At 39.7% G+C, this 14,263-nt stretch overlaps 1 protein-coding gene across 2 annotated transcripts in view; it reads left to right on the plus strand.

The window, feature by feature from the left end:
- The window catches only part of MAGI2 (membrane associated guanylate kinase, WW and PDZ domain containing 2), a 761,840-nt gene that overhangs the window by 497,907 nt on the left and 249,670 nt on the right, over positions 1-14,263 (plus strand). For both annotated transcript variants that reach the window (XR_012650015.1, XM_075024752.1), the window contains exon 4: positions 8,986-9,201. Coding sequence is in view for 1 of the 2 variants with exons in the window: in XM_075024752.1 (XP_074880853.1) it covers positions 8,986-9,201 (216 nt within the window). In the remaining variant the exon portion in view is untranslated. The remainder of the gene's footprint in view (positions 1-8,985; positions 9,202-14,263) is intronic.

Consider the following 14,263-nt stretch of genomic DNA (forward strand, 5'->3'; position numbering starts at 1 on the left):
CCTGGGGAAGAGTTGCGGTAACACAAGGTATCAAAAATCTCCCAGCCTCTGGGAAAAAGCTGGACAGCTCCTGCCAGAAAATGCCTAGGCGTTTGTTGGGAATGCACAGGCAATAACTCTGACCCCCCTCTTCTAGCAGAACCCTGAGATCTCTGGAAAATATTCCTTTTGAGTAGCGTTAGCCATAGCTAAAGCCCAATACCGTTAGAAAATAGCAAGGGTGAAAAACAGACTTTATAATAACTAGCCCCGGGGATCTCTATATACAACAAGTATGGAATTAGTTCTGTATATCACATGTAACTCATTCTGACAGAACTCCCAAAGTAAATAATTTTAATTTGTATTTTTAATTCAGATATTAATGTAACAGTGAGGCTCAGAGAACTAAGCAATCTGGATTCAAAGGCTTAGTTAGAAAGAGAAGGGCAAAAACTTCTCTGGGATCTTCAGTCTGGCTGAAAGCAGAAACTGAAAGTAGCAGCAAGGATCTTAGTAAAAGTATAACTTTGATTGTAAATATTTCAGAGAACACAGTAGAAGTTAAGAGCTGTCATGGTTTAACCCCAGCTGGCAACTAAGCCCCACCCAGCTGCTCGCTCACTCCCCCTGTGGTGGGTTGGGGGAGAGAATCAGAAGAGTAAAAGTGAAAAAACTCATAGGTTGAGATAAAGACAGTTTAAAAGGGAAAGCAAAAGCCGTGCACACAAGCAAAGCAAACCAAGGAATTCATTCCCCACTTCCCATGGGCAGGCAGGTGTTCAGCCATCTCCAGGACAGCAGGGCTCCATCACGCCTAACGGTGACCTGGGAAGACAAACACCATCACTCCGAACGTCCCCCCTTCCTTCCTCCCCCATCTTTTTATGCTGAGCATGACGTCCTATGGTCTGGAATATCCCTTGGGTCAGGTGGGGTCAGCTGTCCCGGCTGTGTCCCCTCCCAACTCCTTGTGCCCCCCCAGCCTCCTCGCTGGTGGGGTGGGGTGAGGAGCAGAAAAGTCCTTGGCTCTGGGTAAGCCCTGCTCAGCAGTAACAAACACATCTCCATGTTATCAACACGGTTTTCAGCACAAATCCAAAACATAGCCCCATAGTAGCTACTGTGAAGAAAATTAACTCCACCCCAGCCAAAACCAGCACAGAGCTGTTGTTGAAAAACATAATCACAAATCTACATCTAACAACTTTTTTTCCCTAAATCCTGAGAGATCTGAACTACGACCTTTCCTGGCCTCTTTGCCATCTTAATGACAGAAGATCACGAGTAAAAATAATACCAATGTAAATCTGAAATACAAAGGCTTTACAAGGCTCCATTTTTTAATTCCACTTTGGCACCACACTAAGAGTTCTGCAACTTTGATCCATCAAGCAGCATTGCAAAACCATCATGAAAATGTATGAACCCAGGAACAAAATCTACTCGCCCAACCTTACAGCAATGATTAAAAAAGCCCTAATTATAGTATAGTCACCCGTCAAAATAAATTGCTCACTCAGGGTGAGTGGGTGAAGTTTGCTAGGCTTCCTTAAGGAGGTGGAAATTGTCTTGAATTTTGTTAAAATACATAACTAATTATATTTTAACAATGTCTATGTACTGTTTTAATCTTTGGGAATTTCATAAGATGGTTTTAAGAATTTTGAGCGAGAACTTTTTCAGTTTTAAAATATCCTATACTTGTGTATTCATACTGCAGAACATGTTTCATGACATACAAAAGCATGCTTTAAATGACACATATGGGTGACCAGAAATGTTAGAATAAAATAATTTCATAAGAAGACACCAATTGTTTGGACATAACTTCCACAGCAAAGTGATGTGTGAATCTGACAGCACAATGAAGTGAGAGCATGATGATGCCACATGGTTGGCTCCTGGGGGGTCTACACATAGCTTAGGAGGTCCATGGAGCCTGTGTTTAGGAATCCTTCCTGTCTTCAACATCCATTGCACACAATACCAAATCCTTCAGAGATGTCTGCAACCCATTCACCTGGGCTATGTTGGCCATGAAAACTTAATGCAAAGTTTGAGAGAATACAAACCATGTATGATCTTACCCTGCTGGTTATACCACCAGTATGTTGGGCCTGCCCTAAGCAATACCAAAACCACAGGCTTTCTTTCCCGCTGTCTTCTGGAGGTTGCCAGAAACCTACACTTAAATTTGCATCCAAAGAATACTCAGTATGAGGACTCTAGACTGCAGCAGACTTGCGCCTGATGTCCCAGGGTTTGCAGACTGTGGGCCACTACAGATGGAGATATTGGTTTTAGATCTCCTTTGATTGTTGCTTCCAAAATCTGGATTTTGTTAGCTTTTTAATATCATTTAGATGATGTTCAGACACCTTTGTTACAGAATAGGATCATAGAATGGGTTAGGTTGGAAGGGACCTTTAAAGGTCATCTAGTCCAACCCCCCTGCAATGAGCAGGGACATCTTCAACTACATCAGGTTGCTCAGAGCCCCGTCCAGCCTGATCTTGAATGTTTCCAGGGATGGAGCACCCACAGCCTCTCTGGGCAACCTGTTCCAGTGTTTCACCACCCTCATTGTAAAAAATTTCTTCCTTGCATCTAGTCTGAATCTACCTTCTTTCAGTTAAAACTGTTACCTCTTGTCCTATCACAACAGGCCCTGCTAAAAAGTTTGTCCCCGTCTTTCTTATAAGCCCCCTTTAAGTACTGGAAGGCTGCAATAGGGTCACCCCAAAGCCTTCTTTTCTCCAGGCTGAACAACCCCAACTCTCTCAGCCTTTCTCCATAGCAGAGGTGTTCTAGCGCTCTGATCATTTTTGTGGCCCTCGTCTGGACCCGCTCCAACAGGTCCATGTCCTTCTTATGTTGGGGGCCACAGAGCTGGACGCAGTACTCCAGGTGGGGTCTCACCAGAGCGGAGTAGAGGGGCAGAATCACCTCCCTTGACCTGCTGGCCACGCTTCTTGTGACACAGCCCAGGATATAGTTGGTCCTCTGGGCTGCGAGTGCACATTGCTTTTCATCCACCAGTACCCCCAAGTCCTTCTTGGCAGGGTTACTCTCAATATCTTCATCCCCCACCCTGTATTGATACCGGGGGTTGCCCCCATCCAGGTGCAGGACCTTGCACTTGGCCTTGTTGAACCTCATGAGGTTCAGATGGGCCCACTTCTCAAGCTTGTCCAGGTCCCTCTGGGTGGCATCCCATCCCTCAGTTGTGTCAGGTGTACCACTCAGCTTGGTGTCATTGGCAAACTTGCTGTGGGTGCACTCGATCCCACTGTCTATGTCACTGATGAAGGTACTAAACAGTGCTGGTCCTAGTACGGACCCCTGAGGGACACCTTTTGTCACCAGTCTCCGTCTGGACATTGATTATAAACACACATAGACTATAAACAGATGCTTCTTGATGTCTGCGATAGGCCTCTAGTCATAAACAAATGCAGCTATCATCTTTGAATAAAATAATTCACATTTATTCACATTATTATTTTAATTAAGAATTAAGCTAATGTCTGCCTACCTAAAACTCTGTATACCATTGCAATCTATTATTTTTCCATGTGTATTTATTTGTAAGCTGTTAAAATATCAAATGTAACTCTTACATCCAAACAACAATTAGACTTCTGAGTACTTTCCCCTTAATTTATTGTCACCAGCGATTGACCACAAAAGCAATATGTAGAGATTTAACATTCATCATAACATTTGCAGTTATTGTTCTAATAACTGAAAAATAAGGTTTGTCTTTCATTTCCTAGAGTTGTGGCTGACTCACACAATTTTGACTAATACTTCAGCAATTCAAAGTTGTATAAACAGTACAGACAGATCAATCTAAATGAGGGTGCTGAATAAGCAGAAGCAGGGGTGTATTTGTAGCTGGGTATTGTTTCATCCCACTCTAAAAATAAGTGTGAAAAAAAATGTGTATCTCATTCTGGGCTCAGAATCTGAGTCACGCCATAGTTAGAAGTATTCATATTAAAAGCTTTGGCTCTGGCACACCTCTCATTTTCTGTCTGATTGTTCATTCTCACTGTAATTTCCTAATTCCTCAGCACCAGTTTTAACTTTTCATAATACTTATATTTTTAAACTAGACTTTTTCATTTGTTAGATGAGATCAGTGGAGCTTCAGGAGCCAAGGACTCTCCCAGCAATAACCCCTTCCTCCATACTCTGATGGTACAGGCTGGCTGGTGCCAGGAGATAAGGGAGTATGTCCACCTCGACAGCCAGGGTTGCAGACCTGGCAAAAAGCCCTTCCTCTCCCTTCTGTGTGCAGAAGGGTGGAAGGTGGAGATGTCCGCTCTATGCTGCATTTTGGGTTCTTTCCTTGCAGAAGGGGAGAGGGGCTGGGGGGCCTGGTGGTGGAGGTGCTCGGCAAGGCCAGGCAGAGGTCAGTCCCTGCAACACATTGCAAAGTGGAGCACATCATGGGAGACACATTTATAATTGGGATCACTGGGTGTTGAGCACATCGATATAGTGACCATCAGTAGATCTGAGTCTTGTTACCATTTCAGCATTATGATTCTTCTGCTTCTTTAATACCACCCAAATGCTTTGCCTTTTTTTTCTTCGCTAAGGGCTTACCCTTTTTCAGGAAACAAGTTAGGATCTATTGCTTCATCATCAAACACTTTATCGATAAAATAAAAGTCTTACTACTTCCCGACATAGGTGAGCTCAGGTTAAGGAAAAAAAAAGGCTGCTTTGTCCTCCTCAGTTTCTCCTTCTTCTGCTTCTTCTGACTTTCTGACTTCCTGATCTGGTCTCTGTCATCAGGGCTAACCTCCCCAGTAATTTTATCTGACTCCCTCTTTGCAGAATCATGTAGACCTTTTCATGCAGCTTAGGGGTGCCAAGGAATACTTGGTAATTGTAACTGTGCTATGGCTTCCAAGCCATTTCGGCAGCAAAGTCAAACAGGTTACGTTAGACCATCTTCAGTGTTCAACTGCACTCGGAAACAGGCTGTGAGCACTGAGGCAATCAGGCACAGCAGCAAGATGGATTAAGCAGTGGTGGTTTTTTCTGCAATTAAATACTCATTCTGCACTGCCTGTCTGTGAAGGCTTTTAGTCAGGTCCAATGCCAAGAGCTTAGCTTAAGCTCTGCTGGCTTAAACTGACCTCTTGACTTTGTGCTGGGGTGGCAGAGGAGTATGCACACATTTTTTAAGTACAACAAGGATGGACCTGAGTAAGAGAGCAGCTGCACTGAGTCAAACCAAGGGAAACTGTAGCCCTCTACTCTGCCTCTACTACTGCCCCTTGGTACATGTTAAGGCAAAAAATGTAAGAACAGAGAAGGCATGCAGAGATACATTCTGTGCTCCACCGATCTGTATTATATGGAATTCTTGGTTCAGAATTTGTACCTTTACATTTAATAGGCTTTCATGTTTTTTTCTTCTATGACTTTGTATAGTTGCTTTTTGACCATATTTATGATACTGGCAGCATCTGACAGTGAATGCCACTATTCTTTTTTGCTGTGTGAAAAACCGCCACTTCTTTTGCTTGTTTTAAACCTGCTAATTTCATTGGGCATCCTCTTGTTCTCATGTAGTGAGAAGCCAAGCATCCATTCATTTATTTTCTAGGCACTTTCCCAGGGTTCTCCTGATTTTATACATATCTGCCATATCCCCCTTCAGTTGTCCCCTTTCCAAGCTGAAAACTCCAAATCAATTTAAGCAGTTCCAAGCTTTAGTTGCGCTTCTTTAGATCCCCCATGTAATTTTTGAGAGGTAAGTACCAGAACAGCAGGCAGTATACAAAAGGGAGGGTACTCTGTGGTTTTGTATAGTGCTATAAAGGTGTTTTCTGTTTTGGGCTCCATTCCTTTTTTTAAAGCTCCTAACTGCTAGCTTTTTTGACTACCAATGAGCACGGGATTTATGTTTTCTTTTAGTAAGCTTTCTTTTTTTTATTAATTCCTTTTTTTAAATTAAACACAATTGAAATTATTTACTTGGTGTGCTTTTTGTACTTATAAGAAGCTGAACTTCAGTAGCTTATGATTAGTGTTTCAGCAGTAACATCTTGAACCAGCCCTGTCCTTTGCTCAGGCAAGATGAAAAAGAGCTGTTATCAGAGATTTTCCAAACATCATTGCAACAAAAGTTACGGTGTTTCAACATTTAGTGTCTGCATTATACCTAGATACAACAATTGCTGAGGCTTTATTAGAGTCTCCCATTAGCTCTAATGCTAATTTCTAAGGTTCAGGCAAGGAATTTCAAGACACTGAGAAAGTCTTTTTGACAGAAGATGCAGTTTACATTGATTCTAATTTTAATTTAGTGGAGCATTGCTCCTTCATTGAAATGGCTGGGTCTCTCATCCTATATATTTTTTCCTTTGGAACTGTATGAATTCTTTTCATCATTTTTATGATGCACAGATTATGTCAATGTTATATAGCTGTAGACCAGTTTCTTATTTTTATTTGCACTGCTTATGCATATTTTTGAATAAAGGATAAGTAGATAGATAGATAGATAGCAACTAATATGCAAAACTCACTTTTAAATCAATTATTACTGGATTATAAAGCATATAACATATTATGTTAGAGGACAGAAGTTGGAAATTATATTGCATTTTCAGTTTGAAACTGGAAGAGTGAAATCCTCTTTGGCTCCTAATCTCAAATGTGCATTTTTGTTTCTTATATTTTTATATCTGTCATATTCATACTTTTTTTTTGTTATGACTTTTGTCTCTTTCTCCCACTAATGCATAGAGTCAGTCAAAATTAAGAAGTGTTTAATATTCAAAAAACAGAAAAGCATGTTCTTCATTTAAAACATCTTATCTTCTATTCGAGTATTAGCATTACTACTAATTACTACTGCACTCAATTTTGTGTGACAATGCCAAAACTAATAACAAAGGAAAAAAAGCCAAGGTACTGCACTTTTAGTTTAACGGTTTGTATCACAATGGTCCTATAACCCTGGGATTTGTGTGCTGGCATTTATGAAATCAGTGGAAATCAGTGCATACTTCACAAGTTTTGTGACGCTTATGGCGCCTGTGTCACTGATTAACTTTCAGACTGGTAAAATGGCTTAGGTCAAGAAGGAATTTTTTAAATTGAGGAATCCTTTTTTCAAAATATGTAGTATTTCAGACATGTGACCAGATCTGATTTTGGCATATTTTGGACATACAGTTTTGCAAGTGGATCGATGTAGATTTCCCTTCCCTCCCTTAGACCCTAAATCCTGCTCTCCTGCTTTAACCCTGGGAGTCAGAGAGCCCTCCTGCAGACTGTGGGAGAGCAGGTCACAGCCAGCCATCCAAAGGCACAACCATTGCTCTACTGGCCTCGGGGCTCTGTGTTAAACCTGCTACCATCTCATAAAATCCAAATAAAATCTTCAGTGAGTGAGTTTTTCATTGTGCCATCCCTAAGCCCAGAGTGAGTACAAGGGCCATTTAACACAGTAGATTTTTCTAGTGTATTACAATTACAGAAATGTCAAATATCATTTTGTTAAACCACTGCAAAAAATTCATAGAGTATTCAGTTGTTGCAAGACTGCTCAATTACTTACCTTTATTGACGTGGTCATGTGGCTGAACATTGTAATTCATTGGAAACACACAAGAATACTAGTACCAGAAACAATTTTTACTTTGCCTGCAAAATGCATCTTATGATGGTTTACTGTGCAGATACAAGATATTTCTTTATCTGTGTCACACTCATATGTGGTTAAAATAATTTTTGCCAGTTGCTAGTATTATTTCATCATGCAGAAGCCCTAAGTCGTGGGATAAGAAATAAAAAATGGTCATACGGTCTACAAATACCTTCAGCAACTTAATATCCTTACATGGGTACTTTTTGCTTTGGAAACGTTTCTCAGAGCTGGACAGTATTTTTAGTTTCCCATACTAACTGCTGAAAATCTACTTGTAAGGCATCATGTTCACTGCCCTTCAATGCAACTTGCAGATGAAAAAAGATAACTCTGCATAAATAGCATGTTCTTATCTTTATGTCTTATAGTAGTCTTCATGGGTTTTTTTTAGAGAGGACTCGCTCATTTTTTTTTTAATATTCTTTTATTTAATTATTTTAATATTTTATTTTTAACCATATTTTTGAAGACAAATTTGAGGTGTCAGTAAGAAACCAGTTTTCAGACCAGATGTGCTAGAAATGCAAACATACAGATATTAATAGATAAGAGGAGACCATGGTCCATCTAATCTAATAATCCTTCTGACAGAAAGTAGGTGATTCAGAGGAAGTTGCCAGTAATTTCATGAAAGACAAATAGAGGGTGATCTGTCAGCCACCTTTAGTCTTCTCAGAATTCCTTAGTACTCTGAGATAATTTTAAGCCGTAAAGCATAAGGTTTCAACTTTCTTTGAAAATACATTAGCATTAACCGTTAAAATCTGGAGCTCATGAATAGCAAAAATTTGACAAATAGGAAAAGTGAGATAGTGCAAGCATTACTGAATACTGCAAATCTCTGAATCATTCAATGATTATTTACTTTCTAAGCAGATGAGAGGATTTGGGGGGGGTGAAAATGACATAACATAGTGAATAGCCAATACTTTTATGGTCCTTTTGATCCTTCAAAAACTTGTATTGTGGCATAAATGTTACAAAAGTAATTTGTCCTAACTAACAGTTTGAAATAAGCAAATAGCTCTGGTATGCTGCCTATTTGTCAGGTATTTGCATGAGAGGAATATTAATTTACCCTGTTAAAGTTTCAGGAAGTCCTAATATGGTATATACTTGTGAGCATGATTTGATCACTAGTGTTACACCAAGAAAATTAATTAGCATTTCATGAAAGGTGAATATTTAACATTTTGAACTAATCTTTATATTAGCTGATGAACCAGATCCTACCTCACATTATCCCATTAATCTAAGGAAAAGAAGCAGCAGCAGCATATGTATTTCTCCAAATTTATGTGATATTCCTTTTCTTTTCTTTCCAGACAACTATTACGGCACTCCGAAGCCTCCAGCAGAACCAGCTCCACTGCTGTTAAATGTAACAGATCAGATCCTCCCAGGTGCCAGTCCCGGGGCTGAAGGCAAACGTAAAAGGAATAAGTCTGTGAGCAATATGGAGAAGACAGGTATTGAACCACCAGAGGAAGAAGAGGAAGAAAGACCTGTGGTCAATGGAAATGACGTGACAGTAACACCAGGTCTGTTCTTCCTTCTTACTTTGCAATGCGTTTCTGTTATTCACAGAGTCCTCAGTTACCTCCTTCTGCAGTGAGAATATGCATGTTCAGGTAAGGATGTTCTTGCAAGACTGAAAGCCAGGAATCCTGAATAACAGGATTTCTCTGAAGCCTAAAACAAATTACTTAACCTCCGTTTTGGGGAGTCATCTCACTTACCTCAGCTACCGTAAAGATACCTGTCTCTGAACTAGTCCCTTTGAAGCCTCTTTAAAGACCAAAGAGAAAAACACCTACTTTCTGAATACAGTTCATGTGACCTGTTTTAGATTTCTAGGTTAGGAAATCAATCACAAGTGCCTATTTCTCTCCATTGACTATAGAGGGAGTCTAGAGAACTGCAATTTGGTCAAATGAATCTAGTCTCTGTGTTTCAGGTCTCCTTGTTCTCAAATGCTGATACTCACAAGAGAGTTGGCTACGTTATGAAGTGAACTTCTGTAAATTGTTATGAAATCTTAGCAATATTGTGGAAGAGTAAAGTTGTCATCATATAAACGAATTTTTGACAGTGCTGATGAAACTTAGCTGGCAATACTGTCAGGAAGGACCCTTTTCAGCAATGTTCCAGAGCCTGCATAAAGCTGATAAAGGTTCAGATGTCTAGTCCTAAAAGGCAGCTGTTGTTTTACCTCTTGGAGCATAGTTCTTCAGAAAAAAAGGGGCTCAAGATACTGACTAGTATCCTGAGTGATAGCACTCCAGCCTTTTCTCAAGCAGGTAATCAACGTTTCAGCAAGTCATCATTTTACAGTACTTAATCATTTTCATTCTGAAATACCATTTAAGAAATTTTGTTGGTGGTGTTGTTGAAGTAGGAAATTAAAGAATTCAGACTTTTATATCTCTCTGAGAAATAACTCTGTGAATCCTTTTTGGTGAACTTAGAAATGCAGAAACAAATTATTGCAGTGGAAATCTGTAGTGACAATCATATGAATGAGAAAATAAAATGGAATATTGCAAGTTCTCTATATGTATAGGTTAATGTGAAACAAAAAATCCATTACCTAATCTTCTAAGCACTGTAAAAAAGATTTTCGTACTGCAGATTCTATATGTACTTTTTTTTCTCCTACTGCATTAGAAAGTATATCGAATTGAATATCGTCCCATGAGGGATGTATTTGCCACACGCTTTTCTGTAGTTGTTGCCTAACATTACATGTAAGGGCAAATTCCGTTGCAGAATCCATCCCTGTGTACAAGGGGGGTGGCAGGGAGCGGTGGGGTGAGAGTGGATCTCGTTCTCCCCTCTTGGCTCGCCAAAGGGCTGCAGCATTACTCCCTGGCCGTTACCACCACATGCTGTATGAGCCTTGCTCATCCCTTGCACACAACAGCGCATCTGCCGACAATGCTCTGATGCTTAGTGCCTTTCCTACACAGCTAAGCAGAAAAGGATGAAGCCCAGAAATCCTTACATAAAACATCAGCGCTGGCTCTGTTGCCAGGATACTTTCACAGCAAAAGAGGCAAAGGCAGGATTTGGTCTCTGATGTGTATTGTAGAAATCATTAGAAAGATCACTTTGCAGTTGTTCAGAATGTGCCACATAATGGACCAATTGCTGAGGTGTAATTTCCAGGGTAATATGTTTCAGCTCGAACTGGATCAAGAGGCAATGTTTACCTGCTTTTTGTCCTTGCATTGTACACCTATAGTTTTCTTCTCCCAGGCAAATTCTATGTGAACGATGACTAGGCAGCACCCAAGAAACAGCATGTGCTGTGTTACAAAATGAAATACAGGAGCATTGGTGTAAGACAGCCCCTTTCCTCCCCCTCCTCACCCCCCACAAAGTAATTCCTGTAGGTGTGGCCAGCAGAACAAGCAGTGCCTGTGTTGGCTCTCATGGTTTCATAAGCAGGGTTTTGTTGTTCAGTTACACTGATTGAGGACTTTGGGGATTGTAGCAAAGCAGCTCTGTACATACATGCTGTGTTGCCTTTGTTGGGCACTGTAGCTCCCACGGACCCTGTTACTGCAGTCAATTTCTGTGTGTGCTGACAGAGTCTTAGCTACCTCTAAAATGTGTGTGCATTTGTAGTTTGTGTCTTTGAACAATCAGGAAAACCAGAATATGTCAAATTATTATTTTTTTTTTTAAACTCTTGGTGGAGGGAGAAATCTAGTTTTTATAAAGAAGCAAGGAGGGTGGGTTATTTGTTATTTCCAGTTCTTTTAGAAAGTGTATTCTGTTTGAAATGCTTCGCTTCTAACGGGAGTCTTTTATTAAACATAGGACTCATGGGACATCTGAAACACTGACACATTTTTTATAGATGCTCAGCAACTTAATGGCTTTTTAACTGCCAAAGGTATCAGAGTCTGGCAACTCAAAGGACTGCTGTAACACCTAGGACTGCTAGGTTGAAATTGTAACAGATCTAAGATGAATCTGAAGAAAATAAACCCATCTTTATCAGATCAATAGGTGACATTTGTAGTTGCAAAGATCTTTGTGCTTTTGGTCTGATTTTTCAGACCACTTTTCAGTGTCTGTTGAGATAATCTGTGCATCTGTTGAGCTTTATTAGTAGGAATCAATTTTTCATTAATTCACTTCCACATACCTTGCTTCGTAGGCCATCAGATTCCCCTCATACAGTTGTATATGGACAGACTGGAGATCTTCAACCATGATCCATAATTGTCTTCTTGTCAATTTGTGCTGCACAATGTGTTTATTCTTTCTGATTTTTGTCACCTGTCCTCAGCCCAGAACCCAACAGGAATCCTTCTCAATTCTTCAGAATGGGGCTTTTGGCCATTTTAGAATGGATAACTCTCAGTCTTCCATCCTGGATCAAGTTGTCTCAGGACAGAATAGTATTAATTGGGTGATGGGTTTTATTTCAACCAACTTTAGTAAATTATATGCCTAAATGCCTTACTTTTTGTTTGAGCTACTTGTTTCTGCTCTCTTTATATAAAGTAAGGAGAAAAAGGCAATTCCAAAGAGTAAGAGACCATAGCTGTTTTAGATACCCATTTTAGGGGATCACCTCTACAATCTAGAATGCTTAACTCAGCCTACAGATACACAAAGGCCTAGATGGCTAAATTTAAATGAAGAATCCTGCTATTTGCCAAGCAGCGTATGAGAGACCCAATCTATAGATTAGCTGTTAAGATGGCCAAGTCTAGGGTTAGCACTGGGTTTTTCACACCTAGTGCAATTGCCCACATTACTGGACTTCTGGCTGCTCTAGGTTGGCTCTCTGCCATTCACTGGTTTGTGTGAGACATCTTCCATGCGAGAAGCCTTTTTTGATGGACACTGCATTGAAATGAACAATTTCTGTAAAACTGATGCTTTGACAAAAGAGGTAAAAAGAGTCTTAGTCAAATTGCAACCTGTTTGTCAGACATTCAGTTTTCACTGCTGTTGCTGTTCATGTCTGCAGAGAATTGTCAGTCTCCTTCACAACCAGCATCATGATTTGACACTGTGTTGGTCATGTCACATTTGCTTCACACTTCTGACTGATTGTTTATCATCCAAACTCCAGAAGAACCACTCTAACATTGAAAGAATGCTTATGTATGTGCATTATTCTGACATTACTTCAGCAATGATAAGTTGCACCCAGAGAATGAAAGTTCTGGCAGGCTCAAATTAATTGAGGGATAAGATATGACATAAAATTTCAGAATTATCATTCCATGCCTTAGGTTGATAATGAAGCAAAAAGGTAGAGTCCCAATGCCATCAATCACCACACAAGGTGCAGTAGTCCCAGGCAACAGGTTGAGTTTACTCTTTTATTATTACACAGCAAAGAGAGCCAGGGGCATGAAAATTATACACATGGCATCCAAGAGCCATGAGATTTTTAAAAATACAGAAGTTGGTATCCATTGATATTTCTGTTGTAGGTGTGTTCTCTAAACTCAATTTACCACAGCTAGGTCGCAACCTATGACCTACAGAATACCCTATGCTCAGCCAGTCTCCATGTGTCCTGTTTTCCTTCCCCCACATCAGCTCCTAGTTCTTGTTGTGTTAGTAGTCAGTGGTAACAGTGCCTCCATGCAAAGCACCAAAACCCAAATAAGCCTACAGCTCTGTGGGAAAGGGAACAGCTCCAAGGCTGCAGAGTGATGTTTTCTCAAGAAAATAGATGCACATAGCTCAGCAAACATGAATTAGACTACTCTTGTATCCAACAGTCATTTAAAATGGATGCACTGTTTCCTATGCAAAATTTAACAAATTAGTCATTTAGATATAATAAGGGTATAAAGAGCTGCAATATTTTCGTTGAGAGCTGCTAAAACCACTCCATAAATAACTATTTAATAATATTTCCTTTAATTTGTTCTCTGCTGATATTGCTTAGGTCATCTGAGTTGGTTCTTTTGGAAGAAAAAAATAACTTTTTAAACTTTACTGCATGAATAATCTGCAGCATTAAGATAAAGGAATAAAGTGACAAGGTCCTCTTACATGATTAGATGGCAATTTTCAAGAGTTAGACTGTAAATAATAGAAACAATTTAAAGTGCAAGGAACAGCGTTGATGAAGGCTCAAATTCTGAGACTATCACAACATAACTACCAGTTATTTTTAAAAAATGGTCACCATATTGTCTAAGAACTGTATAGAGAATATGTCATATCAACCAGTAATATTTTAACTGCTGGTATTTGGAGTTGTAGTACTACAGAGATGAACTTAGAGTATTTAATGATAAGTAGGTACTTTTAACATGCACATTGTCTTGTTCTCAAAGTTTTTTAGTATTCCACATGTGCAATAACTTGCTGGTGCTTTACTGGTGCCTATTCTGTCACTTCCCAAGACACTGAAGATACTGTGCTAAACTGCTTTTGAAAACTGGACCATGTAATCTGTTTTGTAGTGAGACAGCAGCTCTAGTAGGCTATTTCATTCATGTAAAGTCAATTGATTTTTTTTTTTTTTATAGTGACAAAAATACTTCTGGACTCATATTATGGTACAATTTGAAGATTTTTTTTTTATATCATATATTGTCTGAAAATAAGTATTTGTGC

The sequence above is a fragment of the Buteo buteo genome, chromosome 4 (genome assembly GCF_964188355.1).
Source record: "Buteo buteo chromosome 4, bButBut1.hap1.1, whole genome shotgun sequence".
NCBI classification, from domain to species: domain Eukaryota; kingdom Metazoa; phylum Chordata; class Aves; order Accipitriformes; family Accipitridae; genus Buteo; species Buteo buteo.